This window comes from Centropristis striata, chromosome 14 (assembly GCF_030273125.1).
Source record: "Centropristis striata isolate RG_2023a ecotype Rhode Island chromosome 14, C.striata_1.0, whole genome shotgun sequence".
Classification (NCBI taxonomy): Eukaryota; Metazoa; Chordata; class Actinopteri; order Perciformes; family Serranidae; genus Centropristis; species Centropristis striata.
Window position 1 is genome coordinate 9,006,425 of NC_081530.1, and position 25,127 is coordinate 9,031,551.

Sequence of the window (25,127 nt, forward strand, 5' to 3'; positions counted from 1 at the left end):
ATTGGAAGCCGCTCAGTCTGGAGGAGACGATGTTTTCTGTATCTTTGAATGATGTCTGCTTTTTATCTGACCTGTAGCTCATCATAGATGTAACTGTGTTCAGCCGCCCAGGCACCTTGTAACTGACCCACTCCTATTGTCAACTGCACTGGCAGTATTTAAGTCCCTTGCGCAAGAACCCTTGTATTTTTTATGTTGGCATGAAAAAATATTTGAAATGTGTATGCATTTTTTTAATTTATGCATCATTAGAAGCCTCCATACACAGCAAAATCTGTAGTGTTGTTTTTTCAGTGTTAATAATTTTGAGTTGGTGGGTGTTGATTTTGGAGTTGTTTTAACACTTGGAGTAATCAAAAAGCTCTGCCAGTGTTGTTACATGTTAACACCTGACACCTGAGTTAGATTCACTTCAGTTGGAGTTGATTTTCATTTTTGTGACTTGTATGTTCGGCTAAAGACAGAATGCACTTTTAATGTATCGTAAAACAAAACAATGAATGTTAATTATCACATTAGTGAAAGGAAATAACATGATTTTAGGGTTAAAAATACACTTTAATGTGTCAAAGTAACACAAAATTAACACTCACAGTGAAAGGGAATAACAAAATTTAAAGTTTAAAGTGCACGTATGTGGTGTCATAAAACAACACCAAGGATGTCAAATATTTAACACTATTAAAGAGTTAAAATATTAACACTTTTCAAAGTGTAATTTTAACTCAGATCCGTGAGAACTATATAAACTCAGAAAAAGTGTTAAATGTAACACTCTGTGAGTTGAATTCCCACTCTTGATTTTGCTGTGTAATGATGCAAAAGTGTGGAACTCCATAAACCTAATACAGGCTCATATACAAAACCAAAAATCTACCATTCTAATAAAAGCATTTCCAATATGTTGTGTTTGTGTGATAATCTACTCACAGGTTCACCAGGCTCAGGAATAACATTTGCCACCTGTGAAGCAAAATCATACAGTCTATAATTATTCAGTGAGTCAACCAGCATCGCCTGCTCCATTTCCTCCAACAGTAATATCATTAATATTAATATAGTATCAACATGCACTATAGAAACTGCAGAAATGTTACTTACGTTTCCTGGAATGCCAGGTAGTCCCCGCGCTCCCACTTCACCCTGAGGCAAGAGACAATATGTTCACGCTGTCTGCATACTAATGACCTTATTACAGCTCATACTGCAGCTGACCATTACTGAGACAGAAGGGGAGCAGTCTAACTACTGCACCATGGTCCTATACAAGGGAAACAGGTTCCTTATTTCTTATTTACCTTGTCGCCCTTATCACCTTTTGGCCCATGTGGTCCATCCTGTCCTCTTTCTCCCTGAAACAGAAGCCAAAATTCGACAGATCACAGACTGTATTCGCAAATGAGAACTTCTTTTACAGTTTTTCTTAGTCGCTTTGGCGCATTTCTCACATCACTGTTTACATTTGCACAACAGTTAACCTTCTAGAGCAGCTATTCTCAACCTTGGGGTCGGGACCCCAATTGGGGTCGCGAGATGATTTCTGGGGGTCGCCAAATCATTTTGGAAGTGAGCTCTGTCTCCACTGTGTTAAAGTGTTCATATGTTAATGTCTTTTAGTCTTTTTGGTCACTTAATGTCTTTTTTTTTGGTTATTGTGTGTGTTATTTGGTCATTTTGTGTCTTTTTTTTTTAATCATTTTACCATTTTGTGGTCAATTTGTGTCTTTTTTGGTAATTTTGTTTCTTTTTTTGTGTCTTTTTTTATACATTTTGTGTCTTTTTTGGGTCATTTTGTGTCTTTTTTTGGTCATTTTGTGTCTTCTGGTCATTTTGTGTCTCTTTTGGTCATTTTGTGTCTTTTTTGATCATTTTGTGGCCAATTTGTGTCTTTTTTGGTCATTTTGTTTCCTTTTTTTGGTAATTTTGTTTCTTTTTTGGGTGATCTGAACTGTGCATGTGAGATTGTGTTCAGTGAGCAGGGGTCGCGGACAACATGCATGTTAAATTGAGGGTCGCGACGCAAAAAGGTTGAGAACTACTGCTCTAGAGTCCATGAAACCACCTGCACATTACTTCTTCATGACATGAAGACATAGAAATGAAGCAACATTGAGTCTTGTCATCAGCTTCCCTTTAGAGTTCTGGCTTAAAAACTCCATAACAGATTTTTTTTTTTATGATATTCAGCCAAGTAAACCGGAGATAATGTCAAATATATTTATTATAAAAATATAGAACTTGATATCATCCTAATTTTACCTCTTACATGTTATATTTGCATATTTTTTAATATTTGCAACATGTAAATTTCTGTGTGTGAAACGTAATTTTCAAGATGAGATTTAATGTTTTCCTTTGTTTATTTTGGGTTCAAAATTCTGATCAAGTAAGTCAAAGTTAAAAATTAATTATCAGGACATATAGGTGAGGTTGCACTGAAAAAACTGATACCAACATGGCATGGTGAAGATTTTTAATAGATTTTTAATGGACATAATAGCCCAAGATTTCAGAGGATTAATGCATTTCTCAAAACAAACCTAGTTGATAACCTGAAGAAGCGTGTCACTTGCTCTAAATGGATCATAGTTCATTCCTCAAAAGCAAGTATTCATGTCAATGAAAGTGTCATCAAGATGAAAAGTGCTGACACCATGTTTATGAACAAGATAGTCAAATGTCTCTGTCATGTTTTCATTATGACAGTTTACTCTGGAAATGTTTCCAATGCAAAAAAGTCAGATCTTGGTGACGCTACCTGAAAATGCTCCAGACAGACTATATACTATTTACACAGCTATTTGAAAACTACAGTAAAGTTACACATTACTGTATTTAGTGAGGTAACTGAGTACAACACACTGAATATGTATGTTTAATATATTTACTGCATATGCTCTTTGCAATTCTAATTTGTTTACAGCATTGTGCAAAAGGAAAAAAACACCTTATTTACAACAAACATAAAGTCCCTTTGGGTCGAGCTGTGACAGTACAGAGTCACAGTGTTGTAGAAATGGTCCACACTATGTCCTGCTGGTTCATATATGTTGTAAAGTGTTTATGGTTTATGGATTCAGCTCTGAGTGATTGCAGAGAAGTGGCTTATCATTGGTTCAACTAATGCTTCACATAGCCCTTCTCATCAGTGAAAGCTGAGATTCACCTGAGAGAAATGTATTCAATTCCGGAGACATTTTCAGTAAAAAAATAATAAAATGTAAAAAATGTGCTTAACAGACTTTGACAACTACTTCAAATTTTTTGTATGTAAAGACTCAAGCAATGAAATGAGGACTATTAGTTTTATATGGAATGACTATTCAACATTCACAAGTATAGTTTTGACTGACATTTGACTGACATGACATTAGCTAATGATAATGTTATAAAACAGCAGAGAGTTGTATGATAGCACTTGATGACTGTCCAAAAGCATTTGTAATGTGTTGTAAGGAGAAACTGCTACTATGATGAGCACAAATAACTAAATGTTGTGGAGGTTGAACTAACTGTTGTGCAAATGTTAATAGTGATGTGAGAAATGCACCAAAGCCACTGAGAAAAACTGTAATATAAGAGTGACCTTTAGAGCAGCTTTTCTCAACCTTGGGGTCCCGACCCCAGTTGGGGTCGCAATATGATTTCTGGGGGTCGCCAAATCATTTTGTAAGTCAGCTCTGTCTCCAATGTGTTAATGTGTTTTAGTCTTTTTGGTAATTTAATGTCTTTTTTTGGTCATTATGTGTCTTTTCTGGTCATTTTGTGTCTTTTTTTTGCTCAATTTGTGCCTTTTTGTGGTCATTTTGTGGTCAATTTGATTCTTTGTTGGGTAATTTTGTGTCTTTTCTGACAAATCCCAAAGTATCAAGTTATTACTTTCCAAGGAGTCTCTGGCTTGAAGCTGACTGTTACACACTCAGGAGGTCAGAATGGACCTTTAAACTTTTAGAAGAAGACTTAGATTAAAAGTAACAATAAAATATAGAAAAAATATATATAAATGCACAGACAGAGAGATGTTTTAGTTGTTGTCTGCTTCATTATTTGTCCAAAATCCGTCGTATCAACTGAGTGTGTATGATCTGAACTGTGCGTATGAGCTTCTGTTCAGTGAGGGGGGATTGTGGACAACATGCATGTTAAATTGGGGGTCGCGACTCAAAAAGGTTGAGAACTACTGCTTTAGAGGATGTGTCCCAATGCACATTTGTAGATATTATTCAATTCAATACAAAAAAATGGGACCATCTTGGAGTTGATAAAAAAGTATAGTCACACATACGGGAACACCCCTGTCTCCTCTTCCTCCATCAGCACCTTGTTGACCAGGTTGACCCTGTTCTCCCTGTAAAACAAAAAAAAAAGCATGTGCCATGACGAACAACGTTTCATTATCTTACAAATGATCCCAAACCAAGTCAACAGCTGTAAACTCACTCTCTCCCCTGAAGGTCCCCTTGGTCCGGGAGGCCCATCGTCACCCTGGGGAGAAGACACACGCACGTCCATTAAAATGTCACATTTGCATATGGAAAACACACATGTTATCTCATAAGCTGCACATGTCTTCAGTCCTGTCTGCTGTGTTTCTGGGTGTGTGATGAAGTCACAGTACCTTAGATCCAGGCTTGCCGGGAAAGCCATCTGCTCCGCGTTCTCCCCTGGGCCCCTGCACAGACACAAGATTTCCATTTAGATGTCATACTTTCAAAAAACCTGTATTTGCCAGAAACATTCACCAGATACTGTGTGAAGTAAAGGTAAACCCACCACATGTCAGTTTAGCCACTGCATTAAATGATTCAATTAAATGACCCTGTTTTAAATAAGCTATGTTTCTATTGTTTGCCTTTGAATTGATATGTTATCTCACTTGATTGATTTGTGAATCTCTAAAAAAAGAGAGATGTAGGCAGTGATTCAGAGGTCTGGAACCACACTTAGTTGGTAATTTTGCATAGAGGGTTGGGGGTTAGGACTTTCAATTATCCCGATAACTCCCCCTGCAGCGTCAGGGTTAGTGTTAGGGTTGTTTCTTCAGTATTCTACACTCTGGGCTTTATCCAGGCAGCAACCTCCATGTCTGAGCAAGGAGGCAAACCAGGAAGTGCCTTAAGCTGCATTCTACCTAAAATTCCAGCAGGGGGCGCTAAGTTTGGCTGCAAAAAAAATCTGTCCATTCATTTCACTGCAAAATTTGAAAACTTCTCAATTGATTGATCACTAGTAAAAAATCTTCTTCAAGACAATTTGATGTCAATAGTTCTAATAATGGCCCCATTTAGAAGAAAATAGAAGATAAAGAATCATATGATTTGGGGCGTGGCTACCTTTGATTGACAGGTCAGAAATGCACTAAACGTACGCACGACACATTGCTATGTTATTACTATTATCATGACTACTACTATTATTATTATAAATTATATTTATTTTTTTATCTTATCATATTGTTAATATTATTATTACATATTATATTATATATTAAATTGCCATCATATTACCACTGTACCTTACCTACCAACTGATCTCTTTTTAACTTTTTAAGTGTCCTTGTTCTATTCTGTTTTTTTTTCTATTTTTGTTTTTATTTATTCTACCTTAGTATATAATTCTATTGTATTTTATCTATCTATCTATCTATCTATCTATCTATCTATCTATCTATCTATCTATCTATCTATCTATCTATCTATCTATCTATCTATCTATCTATCTATCTATCTATCTATCTATCTCACTTTCACACACAACCTCATTTGGCCATAATTGAAAAGTCTACTTAATCTCCCACTATATGAATACATAATTCCTACGGGCACTGCACTAGTTGTTCAAATACATGTGTTGAGTGGGAAGTTTGGTTGCTGTGAACATGGAAGGTGCAAAGAAAAAAAAAGAAAGCAAAGAATTCATTCTAAAGGTCACACTGACCATGGCACCGTCATTTCCAGGAAGACCGTCCAGTCCGTCTTTACCAGGAAGACCCTTTGAAGATCAGTGACGAAAGGTTGACATTTAGTGACGTGATAGGACAAAAGTGTTTGAACATTCATGAGTGAAAGTATTGTGATCATCAAATGTTGTTATTTGAGAATAAAAGGCCAACTCACAGGCTTTCCAGACTCTCCAGGTTTGCCTGAAAATCCAATTTCACCAGGCAGACCCTTGATAAAGAAAGGGGGTTAGTCATTCACAATATTGTACAATATTTAACCCTTTGATGCACAACATATAAACACCTTCTAATGCACAACATGGGTCAAAAATGACCCGCATTCATTTCCCATGTTATTTTAAGCTGCTGTGTGTTTGAATATCTTTTTTTGTGTGTTTTTTATCTATTTTTATTATTACAACAGATCATTATATCCATTTTTCCTGTCATACTTTATGAAGAAAAATATTTTTTGTATTATTACATCAAATTTACACACATGGGTCAATAATGACCTTGTGCATTAGAAGCGTAGAGATACATAAAGTGATACACTAAATTAACAATTTGAGTATATGTGTAATGTTTGTCTTATCTTTAAGGTTTAACTTTAAAAGAGTTGTTAGAACCACCAGATTACATTGGGAAATCACATATTTTAACATTTGAGACTTATTAAAGCCACCAAATAATACTTTGCATTGGAAAAATACCAATTTAATAAAATAGGATAGTTCGTATTTGTGTCGTCTTTGTCAGGTTTTAAATTGATGATTGGTGAATTGATGCACAACATACAAACACCTTCTATATGGGTCAAGAATGACCTTGTGTATTAGAAGCGTAGTGATAAAAAAAAAGGGGGGGATGTTTAAAAAGTAAGAAATGAAAACAAAAAATGTGGACGTATGATGATCAAAAACAAGTAATTTGAGGAAAACCTGGAATACTGTAAGATGAAATTAATTTATTGCAAAGATATATTTTTGGGGGGTAATTTTGTGTCTTTTCAAAAAAATAATTTTGTGTCTTTTTTTAATAATTGTGTGTCTTTTTAATAATTGTGTGTCTTTTTTGGTAATTCTGTGTCCTTTTTTTTGGTAATTTTGTGTCTTTTTTGGTAATTTTGTGTCTTTTTTTTTAAATAATTTTGTGTCTTTTTTGGTAATTCTGTGTATTTTGGTCATTTTGTGTCTTTTTGCGATTTTGTGTCTTTTTAAAGTCATTTAGTGTCTTTTTTGGTCATTTTGATACTGCCTTCAGGGGCCCCCAGCTAATTTGAGTTAGAGACCCCTGCTTTAGACCCATGTTGTGCATCAAAGGGTTAATATGTTGGGTCACTTACAGGAGGTCCAGTGTGTCCTTGGTTTCCTGGTGGCCCAGCTGGACCCTGAGGACCCTGCAAAATAAAAGAAAAAAATATCAGTAAAAATATATACCACTAAATCATCAGCTCATAAATATAGTAACAATATTTGGGCTGTTCAAGGTATCTATATTTATGGATAAAAAAGCAACGTATTTGGATTTCTTTTTCTTTTCAAGTGTGTTCGATTAAAATGTTCTGATTTTCTCCAAGCACTGTATTTATTCTAAGAGACAGATTGCATGAGTACCAGTTGAAACCACTAGAGGGGGGTATTATAGCACTGCTTACAGCTCATTCAACCTTGAACACCACTTGAAGACAGGTGTATTTCTATTTTTCTCCAGGGAGCCGTTTAGAAAATTAATTGACATAACCTGTTGGTTTTAATCTAGCCTGTTTATTTTCCCTCTATTAAAACACACAGTAAAGACACCTTTGAGGCAGCAGTAATTTTGTGCTTTGTGGGTCACATCAAATATTAAAACAATTAAAACCTCAAATTAATTCTCAGTTCTCCTTGAGAGGTCACTGAGGTGCAAGAACAAGCACAGACGTAACTAAGAGGTCATTTAGAAAAGAGTGTTTTATAAAATATATGCATTTTTGCTTATTATGAAACTGGAATTGTTCTTACAGGGGGTCCAGGAAGGCCATCCACTCCAGGTAGTCCACTTTCACCTTTCTTTCCCTGAAAGACAACATTTGAAATTCAATAAAAAAACTAAAGTAAGAAGACATTGAATGGATAAGGTGAGCGGTTTCCAGGGTTGTAGCTAGGACTAAGGACGCCAGGGTCATGTCCTTAGTAGTCTATTTTCCATTTTGGGAGCTTGAGCAACCATGAGAGAGCTTTAAAGAATTTACATTTTTAAACCCTAACCCTGTTTCATTTCCGGTCCATTGTGGTATTTTTAAACCCAGCGTTATTATTCTAACATTCAGGCTTTCTTCACCGGGCTTTGGCAGGCTTCGAAAACATTTAAACTCAAAGCTGGTTAAAAATGGAACATGAAGTTTAGTTAGTAGTGCTGAGCTTATAATCAGTTCTGCTCGAGTGTGCAAAACAGTGCCTAACACAATAACGGTCCGGGTGGTCGGTCCTGGTGCCAAAGTATAATCCCTTTTTCTGTCAAAACTAAAATACGAAGTAATGTAACATTAGCTCTCTCTTGCTTTAAGCTAGTTGTGACATTTATTTAGACAGTTTCATAACCTGATAATGACTTTAATTCACTATCAACCAATCATGTAGTTATTGGTCCGTGTGCCAAAGTATAATCCCTTTTTCTGTCAAAACTAAAATACGAAAAACCGGAAACAGTGCCCCCTTTTTTTGTTTTAAACCAAGAATGGAAACACGTATTTTGCTCTCAGCATCAAAAAACGACATAACCAAAAAAACAAAATGAATAAACGACCCAAATTTGGTTTTTGCAAATTCATTTTTCATTTTTTGTTTCTCATTCATTAATATCACGGTGGACAGACCGGAAGTGGGAAAATAAAAGTCCCGTAAAAATAAAAGTACCGTGCTAACTTATTATTAAGCATTTAAACTTATCATCATACTCTATTATAGGCTACTGTTCTCTTTCTACACCCATGCATGGTTCACATTTATTTTAGTCAATAAAAACTATAACAGCTGGTTCTTTGGGAGAACGTGATATATAATTATTATTTATTATTAATTATAATTATAACTAATGCCAGGCCTAAAGCCATAAATGGGGGCAATCACTATGAAAGAGTTTAAGTTTACTTAACTTTTTTTTTCAAGATAAATTAAGAAGAACATTAAAAAATTCCCTTTGATTAAATAGGCCATGTAGGAAAAGGGAGCGCCGTTTCCAGTTTTTCGTAATATAGTTTTGACAGAAAAAGGGATTATACTTTGGCATACGGACCAATAACTACATGATTGGTTGATAGTGAATTAAAGTCATTATCAGGTTATGAAACGGTCTAAATAAATGTCACAACTAGCTAAAAACAAAAAAATGAAAGCTGGTTAGCCCTAGCTAAAGCTCAAACTGCACTTAATCACAGATTTTTCCATATATGTTGTCTAGAAAATCTCCATTTTGATGAACCAATGTCTGGTTTATCCAGTTGGTTATTCCACATAACAGCATTCATAGTGGAGAAAAACTCCCACAAAAACTAACGTAACTAGCTAAATTCATTCTAATGACAGATTTATAGACAACTAGACACACAGTACTGAGCTGGGTTAGGGTTCTAAAATGATTATTCCAGCTTTCAGATGGTGAAAAACCACGTCTGTGTTGCATCTACTGTTGACCTGCTATCTCCCCCTAAAGATCCACTGCCCCCACTCCCAGTTATCTATAAAAACAGTGCACTGAGAGGTTAATAGTAGACAAACAGGCAGACAGCAAGATAGAACATTTAATCACTATGAACTATGGCTTCTAAAAAAATAAAAAAAATAAAGTCAATTTTCTTTAAATGGACAGTTCGTCCCAAAATTTAAAAAATAAATCCCCTTTACCTATTTTGCTGTTTATCAATCCAGATTGTTCTGATGTAATTTGCTGAGTGTGGAGATATCGGCCCTAGACACTTTTGCCTTCGCTCAAATATAATGGAACAAGATGGCACTCAAAAAAAATACATTTGAGAACTCAACAGCAATGTAAATTATGAACAAGGTACTCAAGTTAATCCACGCACATTGTAGGGATTGTAGGGAGCAGTTTTATTTGTTTTTGTTTTTTCTACCAATGTACACCAACCAATTGTAGCACTGGAAAGGAAATGGGCAGCTTTACAGCTCCCCTGACCAGGACACCATAAATGTTTTCAGTGGGTTAAGATTATTAAATCGTACAGCTCTACTAGACTTTCCAAATGTAATAGGACCAAAATCTGATACTGAAATGAATCGTTTCTCTGGGGTTGTGATATTTAATAAAATGTATCTACTGATTTACATATGTCCTTTTCCCAAATTAAGTCCATGTGAAAAAGCCTTTTTGGGTCCCGAAAGTTGTAATTCTACCATATGGCCACAATGACAAATTGGCTTCAAAGCATGGCCCTCTCCCCATGGGCTTGATGAGTAGATGCAGACTTCCTTCTGGGCAGTGATATGGTTGGAAAATGTTTGGTTTGGACATATTTCCCACATGAAACTGTTCACAACAAGGTTTGTGGAATAACCAGGTCATGTTCTGACAGAGACATTGCTCTCAAGTTTTTCAAATATGTATTTTTTGGCGCGTAGAGCACCACAAGCAAAGTGCCATATAGCTCCATTATAATTGTGAGAATTAGGACATCTCAGCAACTAACAACATAAAGAATCCAGGGGCCGGATTCACAAAGCATTGTTAAGAAAAAAATGCTTCATAAGTGCCACTTTTTTCTTAACTTAACTTAAAAACAGAACTTGAAAACAAATGAGATTCCTGAAAACAAAGTTCTTAGATTTCTTCTCAAGTTTCTTCACAACTTTAAGAGAAGCCCTCAACAGTCTTAAAACAGCTACAGTGAAAAGGTAAGTCTTGATATGAATTTTCTTGAACAAATTCGGATGATATATATATGCATATATATATGCTGCAGTAAATGTGTTTTACCTGGTTAAATAAAGGTTAAATATATATATATATCCTTTATTTAACCAGGTAAAACACAGTTATCATAGACAATTAAATACAAATACATCTTTTTTTTTCTTAAGAATTTTCTTAAGTTTTATCTTAGGAGCACTTTTGTGAATCCAGCCCCAGATTGATAAAAAGTAATGTAAAAAAAAAATTATTTTTTTTTATTTGGGTTGAACCGTCCCTTTAACAACTTGCTCTGTATGTGGAATTTTCATTTGCATTCCCAAAAAATGCCATCACATTTCTATAGAACTGTCCATAATGAAAATCATGAAATATTCATACAATAACTCTAATTTCTCTCCATGCGTTTGTTGCTGCTGTCCTCTGCAGCCCTTTAAGACCACATTCCAGCTCAGGCTGCCCCTCAGCTGTCATATCAGGCTAGAGGTGAATAGACAGGCCTCAGCAGCGGTGATACACACGACTGATGAGAGCTTTGCTGCAGTGGAGGTGAGAGTGGCTCAATCTATAGCAACTCAACCATACAGCCGGCTCTATCAGCGCTGGCAGCAGTGGAGACCACCCTATTATCACAGCTCTCAGCCTGCCTTCAGCTCCTCTCACACTCTCTCACTGTGCACCTTCAGCTCAGGTATAACAACCCCAACCTGGACAAAATAGGTCAAGCTCCTCACCATCTGTTTTTTTTTTTTTTTAGGATACACTTGGAAAGCATCCCAAGGGGCTGTAAAATGGTTCAGCCGGACCTCCAATACTACAAAATAAAAGCTGCACAGAGGGAGGTTCTCTAGATGTTCAATGTGATCGCTTTATTCATACACTGTAAAGAATTTACTGTGATTTTTACAGTAACTTATTGGCAGCAATTAACAAGTAACTTACTGTGATTATTATTTACAGTAGGACTACTGTATTTTTATTTACAGTACTGTTTTTTATACTGTAAAATAAAAAAACAAACACTGTGATTTTAGTTTTATTTACAATGCTGCTTTCTTTACTGTAAAATAAAAAAAAGTTGTGTTTACAGTACTGATTTGTTTATTGTAAGAATAAAAAAATAGTTAAACATTGTGATTTTTTTTATGGTACTGTATATGACAATACGGCACAGTAAACAATGCTGTTAATTTGATAATAATTTCATCATTACTTTTTATAGAAATAACTAGTAATTGCAAGTAATTACTCTATACACTAAAGAAAATAATATTAATACATTTATTGTTTTACAATTGATTTCCATACTGTGTTTTGTATGAAAAACTTTAAGTTAATTATTCAAACAGCATTTGTATAGGACTGATTCTGACCAAAATTATGATAAAAATAGAAAAATACGGTAATCTGCACTGTACAAAAAGATAAACAATAACTACTCAATAAAATTGAGGCAGCAGATTGCACGCAATATTATTAATTAAATCTAACTACGTTACAAGTTGAGTTAATAACAACTTAACAGGAAGTACCTGTCAATTAAAAACGGACTAAATCTATTCTGTTGGATTCATTCAAAATTCTCTTGATTTAGAATTACATACACATAAATATTATATTTTAATGTGATCAAAATAAGTAGATTCTATCTCAAACATTTTTATATTAAAGTTACTTAAACAACTGCCTCAAAATCAAGGACGCATTTATACTTTATCAAAAATATTATGTAAAATGACTACAGAATAATTTATTACAGTCTACTTTACTTTTCACAGTACTACACTGTCTACTGTGTTTTTTCTAATATTTTAACTAGTGTGATTTTGTCACAAGGACCAATTTTTATTGTAAATTATACAGCACTATACTGTAAAAAATCAAACAGTGATGAACTGTGAATAATACAGTAAATAACTGTAGATTTCACAGCGATTATTTACAGTGTGTCAATAAACTATAAATCTTGTCTTGCTGAGGACAAAGTGCACTCTGCGGGTAGGAAAGTCTTTCATTCATGTCCAGAGGAGGGTTGCCTGTCCTCTGCTGCCCATTTGAGCAGCTGCAAATGTTGATTCCAACATATTGCTGATGAGAAGTTAATTGCTCCCAGTGGAGAGGGGGAATGGAGGTCACTTTTTTTGTTAATGGTTTGGAAGAACATGTTTTAATTACACTCTGTGGCGTGATGGGACCAGTGCGGCGTGAGACAGAAGGCAAAGAATACGAGGAACAAGGGACATTTTCCATAGATAATCCTACAAGCACTGATAACAACTACTGTATAAACTCTCATTAGCATGAGCAATAATTATCAGTTTTCCTTATTCTACATAATCCCAGTGGAATATGATAAGTACAGTTATGGGAGCGCAGTATAAACTTCCAATTACTGCAGATTACAGTTGTGTTCTACAAGAGCCTCTCTGGAGGCCAGATAATCTCATTTAGTTAACACTCAGTGGACTCAACCTCTTTATCATAAAATTATTGTTTTGCAATGTAAACATTGGAAGGTTTAGTTTCTTTTGATTATAATAGAAATTCTCTTGCAATGCAAATCTCTTTCTCTTTCAATTACATATGCACTGGATACTTGTTTGACCAATTGTGTTTTAATAAGATTAATAAATGAGAAATCAACAAGATCTCCAACCTAAACAACAGAATAAACTGTTTGTCAATACCACCTATAACGGCATATGTGTGTTTGTCAAAATGACCGTTCCGCTGCAGTTTCTTTGAATTTAGGTTCTGGTAAGGTTTTATAAAAGACAGTTTATACAGTAAATAGTTATAGTTAAAAGGGTGCCATGAGTACCATAAGTTGCATAAAAAGTAGAGGTTGACCGATATATTGGGCCGATATTTGCGTTTTTTTACTTGTATCGCCATCGGCCGATACGTGCGTGCGTTCGCCGATCAATTAGCCCATTTCACTGAGCCAACAGCAGGCAAGGCTCGGTGCAACATCTGCCATTCTCTGGTGAGCTGCTGCTGATACCGGAAAAAAGAAAAACACATCAAATATGTGGATCATCTGAGGCGCCACCACCTCGAGGCCGAGAACAACATACACATTGTTTGCTATCCAACTGTTAATATGTTTTGTTTGTTTTGTTAATAAATGTTTCTTTTTTTGTTTAAATTGAGACGTGTGTAACATTTGTTATCATTGTGTCATTTTTATCATGTAAATGCAGGGAGAAAAGGCAATATCGGCTTCAAGAATCGGCCCAAAAAAACCTGTTTCGGTCGACCACTAATCACTACACTAGGACAGAAGCCATTAATTAATTAATTTATCCGAATAAATAACCGCGGCTCTCTTTCATCAACTGATGTAGCAAACTTCCGGTTATGTATAATGGTCATGTGCAATTGAAGACAACCCTACCTGTCAAATTCCACACACTATGTAAGTACAGTGTACACAGTGTAGTAAATCAAAATGTTTAAACTGAGACTTATGGATAGAGCTTCATAAAGTATTAAGTGGCATATTTAACACTAACCTACCCATGCAGTTTTCCATATTATTTTTAGGAAATTTAGATTTACAGGTCAGGCAAGCTAATGAATATTTATTTGGTATTTTGATAACTGCTGGTAAAAAAGCACTGACAAGGCGTTGGTTGCTCCCTGAGCCACCTGCGATGCAGGAGTGGAGAGTAAATAAATTCATCTTATGAAGAAGATTACCTTCTCCCTTCACCTTCAGAAAGATAAATGTATTAAACTATGGTCCAAGTGGGTTAAATATGTTAATCTGGAACAGACAGAAGTACTGTATGGATGACCCTGTAATGCTGTTTTGTACTTTATTATTTAATGTTTTATTGGGTCTAATGATTAGTTTGCATTACTTATATTTAATTTCTAACCCTTTTCCCAAATCATTTTCCCAATAAGATTTTTTTTACACCAAGAACTTTGCTTCAGAGAAACTTTTAATATGTGCTATAAAGTATGTAGGGATGGCATTATACTACTTTTTCAGCTCCGATACCAATACCAAAAAGTCAACCTTATGATGCCAAATCTATCCTTTTTTTCCCTTAAACAACAGAATCCACTCTGCTAAACGTAGCCATCTTAAAACATCATGCTCAAACTGTGAAACAACAACTCCCCTAAAGGAAGAAATAAATCGCCTACAACAACACCTCAGTATAACAGTCAGTGTTCATGTGAAACATGCTGCTTACTCTCTACTGCAGGTTGCCCAAAGTTTATTGAAGCATCTACGTGATAGTTTAGGCTTATGGATCGGATCAGATTATAAAGTTTTTTCCTCCTATATCCGATCCAGTGATTTTGGCCAATATCAGCCCGAACCTGATACTGAATATCGGATCAGTGCATCCCTGAAATGATGTAGATATGAACATGATACTTGCCAGAAGCAACATGAAGGCAACTACATGCACTGCAAAAACCAACTGACAAAAAATACAGGTACAAATGATAAGCAAATACAGGCTCAAAACAAGTACATTTTTCTGCCAGTGCAGTAGGTAAATTTTTCTTTGTAAGAATTTTTGGTAACGCTTTATAATAAGGTCCTTAAAAACCATTAATCAACAAGTAATAAGGCATTGTTCTCGCTTTAGATCCGGTAGTTGCAAAAAGCATAGTTAACTTATAGTTTACTTATAATAGATGAGCAATAAAGTATATTTTAATATCAATAAGCAAACAAAATAAGATTAATAAAGGCATGGCAAAGACATAATGGGTGGGTCATGGGTGTTTGTAATGCCATTATTAACACTTATATAAGCTTATAAACACACAATAATGTTAATAAGCATCTTGTAAGGACTTACAAGGGCCTTATTACTCGTTAATTAATGGTTATTACAAGGACCTTAATATAAAGCATCACCGAATTTTTTACATAAGTAAAAAAATATCTCGAAACTGGAAAAACCAATTATAGCTTGAAATAAATCCAAATATACTTATTTTGAGCAATCGTGGCTTGAATAGCCCAACTGTGTAGTATCATTAAAATAAGCCAGCAATACTTGAAACGAGCATGTTTTGGTGGTAGAAAATGCTTTTTAAAATATCATTCAAACTTCATGCAACTAAAACTCTCAATTGGAACCAATATTTTAGGTAACAGCTCACCATATTCAACAGTTGAATAGCTCTTAAAGCATGAAAAAGCTCACGAAGTCAATCCTTAAAAGAAGTCTTTAAACAATAAGATAATTAAAAAAGCAGATAATAATAATACTAATAAATAAATAAGCACATAAAGCTATGGTCAGTAGGAAAATTATACTCAAAACAATATAATTAAGATACTATTGCTATATATAAGAAGAAAATACTTGGTAAGCTTCATGTTTTTGCAGTGTGTGAGCAAGTACTTTGTACTTTGTTGAGCGAAACCTGCTACACTTTTCAAACTAAGTACTGAAGTGATGAAGAAATGTGGAGAAGAAAATGTTCACATAGTTTTCCATCAAAATGAGTTTCTTACCCTCTGGCCGAACTCTCCAGGTTCCCCAGGTTCACCCTGCAGGCCCGGAGGACCCTGAGAAGAGACAGTTCATACAGCACAACTGGTGTTTCATGAAGTCCTCAGCACTATATAGGAGCAGGTGGCTTTTGACATCAACAAAATACCAAAAGCTATTAACAGCAGGAAAGAGGAAGTCATAAATCATGATCCTTACCTGAGGCCCCGGGGGGCCCTCGGGCCCTGGAAGCCCAGGAGATCCAGCTTCTCCCTATAACAGGTCAACATGAGTATGTCAAGTCAAGTCAAAGTTTATTTATAGAGCACATTTAAAAACAACCTCAGTTGGCCAAAGTGCTGTGCAGTTATTAAAATACAATAAAAATCATACGCAAATATAGTTATAAATAAAAACAATGAAAAAAATAAAAACAGTAAAACTATAAAATAGTAATAAAAACTCAATCTACAAACAGAATTAAAAGAGAGTTAAAAAAGAAATTAAAAGAGTAAAAAAGTAAAAAAAATGTATGTATGTATTACACATATGGAGTGGAAACTATGCATTACCATGGTAACGGTCTTGATAAACTGTTTAACAATCGCTCACCTTTTCACCCCGTAAACCTTCTTGTTGAAACTGAAATAAAATTTTAAAAAAGATTAATTAATAATGACATATTATTTTCAACTGAGCAGCCACTATATCACATGAATTGTATCTTTAAGGTTTCATAGCACATTTGACATAAAAAAAAAAAAACCCATAGGCTTCATGTAGAAAAGATAAATCAAACTATTCTCCCTTTTTATTTCAAATAAACATATTGAATTTATTCCTCTGTTCTTTATAGGGCAGCAACTAACAAATATTTTCATTCTCAAATAATTTGCATATTATCTTTTGATAAATTGTTTCATTAAAACAATGTTATTTCCACAACAAGAAATATTTAGATAGAGTTATTACTTTATCCAACCAAATGTCCAAAACCTGTATGACATATATACAGTTTTGTTTGGAAATTAAAGAAAGAAAATTGCTCTCAGAATTCTGAGAAAAGTTTTCAGGGTAAGAAACAACTTTTCAGAACTCAGGTAATTATCTGCATTTCTTTGAATTCATTAAATAAATATATATAGTATATAGTTTCTCCGAATTAAAGAAGAAATTATCTGAGTTTCTTAATTAAATAGTTTTTCTGAATCAATGAGATAATTAACATATAATTAAAAAACAGAGCAGAATATGTGTATTTAAGAATGAATGTGATAATGAGATAATATCATTATTTTGAAGAATAACATTTTTGCTTTTCTGAATGAATTAGATTATGATCTGCATATTCATTTATTAATTCAGAAACTATCTAATTAATTCAAAAACAGACTTTTTCTGCCTCCTTTTGAAATGTTTCCGGTAAAGAACAAGGTCAACAGGTCAGTCTTGTCCATGATTAGCTGGTTTGTTTTAAAATGTGCAACTGATTATAGATCAAATGCACAATATGAACTTTAATTACACGTTCGTTTATTTGGAGGTTTTCTTGCTTTTTTTACAAGCCATTTTAACATTTTAACTCCATCACTAAACAAGCCTGTAATTTTTTGATCTTTTGGTCTATTTTTGGGACTCACCACATCCCCAGGTAATCCGGGAAGGCCTCTCTCCCCCTGTGATGTCATTCACACAACAAACATAAAACCCCGTCATTAGAATCAAGAGACTTTCAGAGTAAAGCACCTAGGGCAATATGGTAATGACACAGCAACGACCATAATTTATGAGCTAACACGTGTGTACTTATTGTGGGCCTAAAGGAAAGTGAAACTTGTGGGTGAATTACCATGGGAATTCTTTGTACATATGTGTGTATGCGTGCATCCTTGTGCATGTATATGGGTGTGGTATAAGCACTGGAAGACTCATCAAAGCCAGTAATTATAGACAGACAAATGAACTCAGCATTTTATTTCCTCAGACAAACGAGTGGGCTGACTTTGATGGTACACAGAGGAGACTGAGGAATGTCTGGAGAGCACAGACAGAAGCTTGGGAAACAAATGATACCTCTTTGAGATGATTTATATCAGAGCAGCTTAATAACTTTATGCTTATGGCAATATCCTCTTTGAACTGTGTCTAATCAAGTGAGCAGAGGCTTTTTGCATACAGCACAGGAGAGGGGGGGGCATACCTTGACGCCTTTAATTCCGCCTGCTCCGGGTGCACCAACGAGTCCTCTCAAACCCTAATCAGTTTCAGACAAAAGCTTCATTAAAACAAAGGTGACTCACCAAATCTGTCACACATTAATATCTCAGCTGGTAACTGCAGGATCTTAAACAGATGATCACGACTTACATCTTTCCCAGGAACTCCAGGTTTGCCAGGAAATCCATCCGAACCTGCCTCGCCCTAAAAGGGAAACAAGTAGAGAGGACAATATTTATAAAGCATTGCTAACTATTGAAGATAACATAAGATTTCAGTGATAAAATAATATTGCTGTATTATTAGGGCCGGGACTTTAGCACGTTAATTGAGATTAATTAATTACACAAAACTTAAAAAATTTTTCAGGGGGACCGATTATACTGGAGCACCAACTAGCGTTCATGAGTTCAGACGACAACAAACCACAGTGAACATGAAGGAAGAAGCTGATGAGACCTTTGGTTGGCCCCGTGGATGATGGGACATTTTGTTACAAAAAAACAACGGATGGAATCGTTGATAAGAGCATGGTTGTGTTGCTATGCAACAAGGAATTCACATATCACATCGAGCCTCAAGTATCACCTCAATGCAAAACATATAGCAGCTAGCGGCTAGTGTGGTAGCTACCGTGGATTGTGTTTTACTTAAAAAACCAAAGTATTATAGTTTACAGAAGGTCTACCTACCTATAGGCTACCTGAATTTCTGAAATGTACTATATTTCTAAATATGCTATTGCTACACTTAATGGTAAAAATTGCACTGGTCTGTTGGACTTGAACAAAAATAAACAATATTTTTGTTGCTTAAGCTTATGTATTCAGTCATTATTCAATGGTATACTAAAAATCCATGTGAAAAAAATTACTTCTCACTGTTCTCAGGTCAAATATTTATACGCGATTAAAATGCGATTAATTTCGATTAATTAATTACAAAGCCCCTTATTAATTAGATTATTTTTTTTAATAGAGTCCCGGCCCTATATATTATATGAATAAATGCCAGCTTTTGTAGTTGCATTATTACAAATCCCACATCTTTTCTTGACAAGACACGCCCTGTGCAGCAGCTAAGTGGTGAGGCAGATGGTTGAGGTTAGGCTTTGACCTGGAGTGGTTAGGGTCAGGATAGCCCAGTGGTTTACAAATAGGCACGTAGGCCCCTAAAGGGAGACCTAGTGTTATAAAAGGGGGTTGTTGCAAGGCTAAAAATAAATAATGTAGAGTTCAGCATTAACTAAACAGGGACAAGTTTGTGAAATGCCTGCAAGATAAACTTAGAGGAGATGATGAATGTACACGTCCAACTGGTAGGAGGCCCAGGGGAAGACCCAGAACACGGTGGAGGGATTATATCTCTCTCCTGGCCTGGGAACGCCTCGGGGTCCCCCAGGAGGAGCTGGACGTTGTGGCTGGGGAGAGGGACGTCTGGAATGCCCTGCTTAGCCTGCTACCCCCGCAACCCAGCCCCGGATAAGTGGAGGAAAATGGATGGATGGGTGAATGTACACCAAACTACCCAAACAATGATAAGAAGATATGACGAGGCCTTTTTTTGCCTATTGGCTTTATTAAAGGTGTTGGGGGGGACTTGGAAATATTTTTATTTACAAAATTGCAGGCTGAGAAACCCCCCTCCTGCTGTACAGGATCTTGTCAAGAAAAGATCAAGAAAATTCATTGTAACACCCCAATGACAGGTTAATATTTTGTGAAAAATGGTTGGCTGAGGAAGTGATGTATGTTAGACTGGTTGCAACAAATAATAATTTTGCATAGCCCAATTAGCATGTGAAGCAGCTACCATGACTGCAGAGATAAAGCAAAAAAAGTAAAATGTTATCAATGTCCTTGTTAGGAGGGTTAACAGCCATGCTAGCTCTGTGAGACTGTACTGAGACAGCCATGCAGCGTTAGAGGAGGGGCCCAGTTCATTCCTATGAAAGCCAAAAATGTTCCACTTCATGTATGAAGTAACCCAGATCTTTTATGTCTTTTTCGCACAATGGGGTGAGCCAAGACAGTTAGCTTCTGCTATAGCACTCTATTAACCTGAATGAGAATAAAATGATTTAACTGTATGCCTCTTTGAAACTTTCCAAATGTTATTGGACAGTATGAATCAAATTCTGAAAGGGAGGCGAGTCAATATGCCACGGTTGTGACACTTTAAAAAATGTATATGCTAATACACAGACATCTCTTTCCAAACATAAATCTATGGGAAAAAGTATTTTTGGCCTTGTGTGACAGGCCAATACAAAAGTTGGCTTTAAAACCAGCTGCTCTTCCTGTGGGCTGAGACAGGGCTCTTTTAATACATTCATGACAGCGTGGCTTTGAGCAAAATGAAGACAGCATGCTAACACACTCACAATGACAATGCTGCTGCACTTACATGTGTTTATCATGGTCACCACCCTAATTTGTTAATTTGCACCACAAAGTACAGTTGAAGCAGATTGGAACGACATTGGTTTTGCAGTCTAGCATTTGGTTAAAATGGTAAACCATGAGGGGGACATGAATATGTGTACCCCATTTTGGGGTCATCCCTATGTTCCCCACTCTGGAAACATAGGACCCTTTTTTAGAAAAAAGGTCCTATGTTCCCCATTTTTCCCAAAAAGGGTCCTATGTTCCCCTGTAGCAATACATACTGGGGAACATAGGACCCTTTTTCTGAAAAAGGGTCCTATGTTCCCCACTGTTGCGGAGTTAAGGTTAGGGTTAGGGTTAGCTCGAGACCTGAAGGTTTGCCACCCCTGACCTAATCTTTCCTTGTCTAGGCCTATTTACATATGTACGTCAAACAGCCTACATAGGCCTATTTGCCATGGAATTTGGCAGTAATGGTGGTAAAAGTAACAGATCGGGGAACATAGGACCCTTTTTGGGAAAAGCGGGGAAAAAGGGTCCTATGTTCCCCAGTCTCATACAAAGAGGGGAACATAGGACCTGGGGAACATAGACACGCTCCCATCACCAAAATCATTTGACACATTAGTTGGAAACCATGAATGTTTGTACCATTTTTTTTGCCAGTCAATCTGGAATAAGTTGTACCGATAGATATTTGATGGGTTCCAAGATTATAGAGTGGGCTGATACCAAAGTCATCAGGATTCATCTTCAAGGCACCTTTAATATCGGTACTAAATTTCATGGCAATCCATCCTGTTGAGATATTTCTATTTGGACTAAAGTGGTGGACTGAACAGCCTATTCCCATGCCCAGAGCCCCACCACTAGCATAGCCAATAAAGAGCAGATTGTAAGGCAGTGGATAGCGCTATGTAACCCAAAACACATCCCTGATTTTTTTTCAGTCAGCAAACATTGCCCTGACTTCAACCCCAGGAGCCCCCTTAAAACCACATTTTCCCTTTATCGCTTTACCAAGAAAAGTACTTTTCCAGTTTTCACCTACAGGAAATTGCTCACTGACTGACTGACTGACTGAAAGACAGCCCTAAACCTGGCATCAGCATGTTGGAATAGAGCTTCAGTGTGGCTACAACCTGCTGCACATCCTTACACCGTATGGCAAAGTAATCAGTGTTCTCAATCCGTGTTTACTGCCTTATACAGACCCCTTGTTAAACCTATTTAAATTCTAATTCAAGTTGACATCCCAGCATGAAACAAAAGCAACTGTTTCTCATATCCTTCCGCTCAATCTGTTACATGTAGCATCACTGAAGTCATGGTCCAAAAACATCTCGACATCGTGACCTCACTTGGAAACCATTTTAATGCTGGGAGATGAACTTTCAGTGATTTATTAGAAGTCTGAATCGCATTCTAACATTATTGTGTTGGCGAAAGAAGGACGATGTTAGCAGCTCGGAGGAAACTTCAGACATCAACAAAGCTTCAGTAGGCCTGAATGAGGTGCATTATAGCCAAACGCCCCCACAGGATCCCAGACAGGAAGTATGGAGAGTGAATCAAGGAAGCCACATCTGTTTGCACCATTACTCCCCTCAGTTCTCAGTTCCTCTGAGAAGAATGGCCTCACTCAAGAATTAACCCTGTTGTCAGATTTGCGGTATGAACTCAACCTACAGGTACAATCTAACATACATGGTTCAAATCCCAAGGCATGCTGGGAAAACATGAATAGGAAAAGTAAATATGTAACTCTCTCTTATCCCTCACATACTATTTTGTGCCTTTGAACAAGATTCTGAATGTAAGTCTGCTGCATTACACAAGTCAAATTTTATTTCTTGGTAACACTTTAGATGAGGCAACACATATTCAACATGAGTTAGTTGCTTATTACCATGCAAATAAGTAACAGATTTTTATCAACAGGTTATTGAGGGAAAACTCTTAGTTAATGTCTTACTGGTTGTATAATAAGGCCATACAGAATAAGGCATTAATAACTACTTAATAATGACTAATTACGAGCCAATATGTTACTTATTTGCATGCTAATAAGCAACTAATTAATATTGATGTGTTCCCTATTTCTTAAATGAAAGAACTGTTTCAGTACTTACCCTGGCGCCCGGACCTCCTTTTTCACCCTTTATACCAGATTCACCCTACAAAAGAACACACCAACATCATAATACAATTTCAAAAAGTATTATAATTATTTATCAGACCTTAACTGGAGTACATTCACATTTTACTCACAATGACACCTTTTGGTCCTGGTGCACCAGGACTTCCTTCATCTCCTTGAATTCCCTTTAAAATATAAATTGAACATTTTTATTAGTGGGAGTTATTGACTTTCCAAAAAGTGTTACTCAGCAGAATACTGTTGGCCAACTGGGGGACTGCTGAGTCAGAGGTGAATCAATGTAAGAAATGTAACTGACCAACCGAGAAACCTGAAACTCCCAAAAAGAAACAGCAGTTGTCAGTGACGAAACTCCACCACCCTACGGGAGACACTTGAACTTTGACCTCTGACCCTACTTTCATTCTGTTCTCATGCAGAGAAAAAAAGAAATGTGTTCTCTGATTATATTTACAAGCCAGTCTAGTAGTTACTTTTAATCAATGCTGTTTTTTCTATAGCAACTCTTTCTAAATTGTTTTTGTAGAAATATTTTCATCTAAATATACGGTCCCCCATAAAGTTGCAGTCAAATAGTTTATACCTATTAATTATTGTGACAATGTGATTTATTCTTGACAGATAAATTGTATATATTCTTTAAACTTTATAAATCAATCTCTTCCAAACATATTACAATTAAATTTAAAACTACAATTAACAGAGGATTGTGTCTGAAAACAAAGTTATTCTAAATTTATGGGCAACCGTGTAATACTTGACTGATATCCCTTTATTGCATGAATTATTACTTAAAACGATGAATGTTTTTATCACCTCAAATTAGGGCTGGGCGATATATATCGATATAAAAACTATATCTCTATATTTTTAAATGTGATATGGAATGGACCATATCGCATATATCAATAAAGTTCAAATGTTTTTCTTACTTTATATATAAATGCTGCCCTTACTAGGGTTTATCATATTTAGTTCTTTAGTAAAGTTTCTTAATTCTTTTCTCATATAAATATATTTATTTCAGAAAAAGATTGGCCTCTTTTATTTCATAGGCTATCTTTATTCAAGGTATTTTTTTAATTTAAATGTGCACTTTATGGAGCTTTGATTTAAAAAAAAAAAAAAAAGAGGTACTCCTGTTGTTATACAGTATTTATGTTCACTTAAATTAATGGTTTCAATAAAACTACTTTAACATGTCATATTTGACTTTGACTGAACATTTGCTCTCACTTTGTGATAAAAATATCGGGATATATATCATATATCGATATTCAGCCTAAATATATCGGGATATGACTTTTGGTCCATATCGCCCAGCCCTATCTCAAATTGCTTAAATAATTGGAACACAAAATATACACATACATTTAAAATATTTAATATAGTCTGCCCATAATGCCTTGCACACTGGTCTACTGCGAGATTTAAAAATGGCGAGCGAAGAAACATCGACAAATTCAAATATATAAGTATTTTCCGTTTACACTGAATATTTGCTATCACATAACTTACAAAACTTGTGTTCAAAGTCAAGCAAACATTATCCATAAACAAATGCCAGAATATTTAGCTAAAAGATAATAAATAACATCTTGATACATTGCCAGTTAATTGATGCTGTTTCAGTCGCTAAAATTATTAATTATTAATTCATATGCATCAGATGATGTACTATGTGCAAAGTTAATATGCCATTCAGAAAGTTATACATTTGCTTATTGTGTTAACAGGGATCGACAGTCTGCAATTATCCTTTGTTATGACTATGGTCATTATTAGTAAACTGCGTTTGTATGTGTGCCCTGTGTCTTTGTTTTCCTTTTTTATTATGCAGATTAGGGTGTGCCATAGCCGCGGTGTGATTGGTGGAGAGGTTTCACGCCTCGATATTATGCAGATTGGGATGTCCTTATCCTCCTCGTCTCGCAACCGGTCACATTTTCGTTTGATTTAAATAGTGGTTAATTGGATATAATTCCCTTGTTTGAGCAGTAAGGGTGGGCTGCCGGAGTTTTGTTTCTGGTTTTCTCCTGTTT

General features: G+C 35.7%; 1 protein-coding gene across 1 annotated transcript in view; it reads right to left on the bottom strand.

Annotated features, from left to right (window-relative positions):
• Window positions 1-25,127, bottom strand: part of col22a1 (collagen, type XXII, alpha 1) — an 88,244-nt gene that overhangs the window by 32,657 nt on the left and 30,460 nt on the right. Inside the window, exons 15-32 of the mRNA XM_059349179.1 lie at window positions 23,196-23,249; window positions 23,057-23,101; window positions 18,688-18,741; window positions 18,521-18,574; window positions 17,961-17,996; window positions 16,933-16,962; window positions 16,540-16,593; window positions 16,344-16,397; window positions 7,945-7,998; window positions 7,287-7,340; window positions 6,117-6,170; window positions 5,938-5,991; window positions 4,619-4,672; window positions 4,441-4,485; window positions 4,286-4,348; window positions 1,299-1,352; window positions 1,102-1,143; window positions 931-963 (exon numbers count right to left, since the gene is read on the bottom strand). Coding sequence (XP_059205162.1) covers window positions 931-963; window positions 1,102-1,143; window positions 1,299-1,352; window positions 4,286-4,348; window positions 4,441-4,485; window positions 4,619-4,672; window positions 5,938-5,991; window positions 6,117-6,170; window positions 7,287-7,340; window positions 7,945-7,998; window positions 16,344-16,397; window positions 16,540-16,593; window positions 16,933-16,962; window positions 17,961-17,996; window positions 18,521-18,574; window positions 18,688-18,741; window positions 23,057-23,101; window positions 23,196-23,249 — 888 coding nt within the window. The remainder of the gene's footprint in view (window positions 1-930; window positions 964-1,101; window positions 1,144-1,298; window positions 1,353-4,285; window positions 4,349-4,440; window positions 4,486-4,618; window positions 4,673-5,937; window positions 5,992-6,116; window positions 6,171-7,286; window positions 7,341-7,944; window positions 7,999-16,343; window positions 16,398-16,539; window positions 16,594-16,932; window positions 16,963-17,960; window positions 17,997-18,520; window positions 18,575-18,687; window positions 18,742-23,056; window positions 23,102-23,195; window positions 23,250-25,127) is intronic.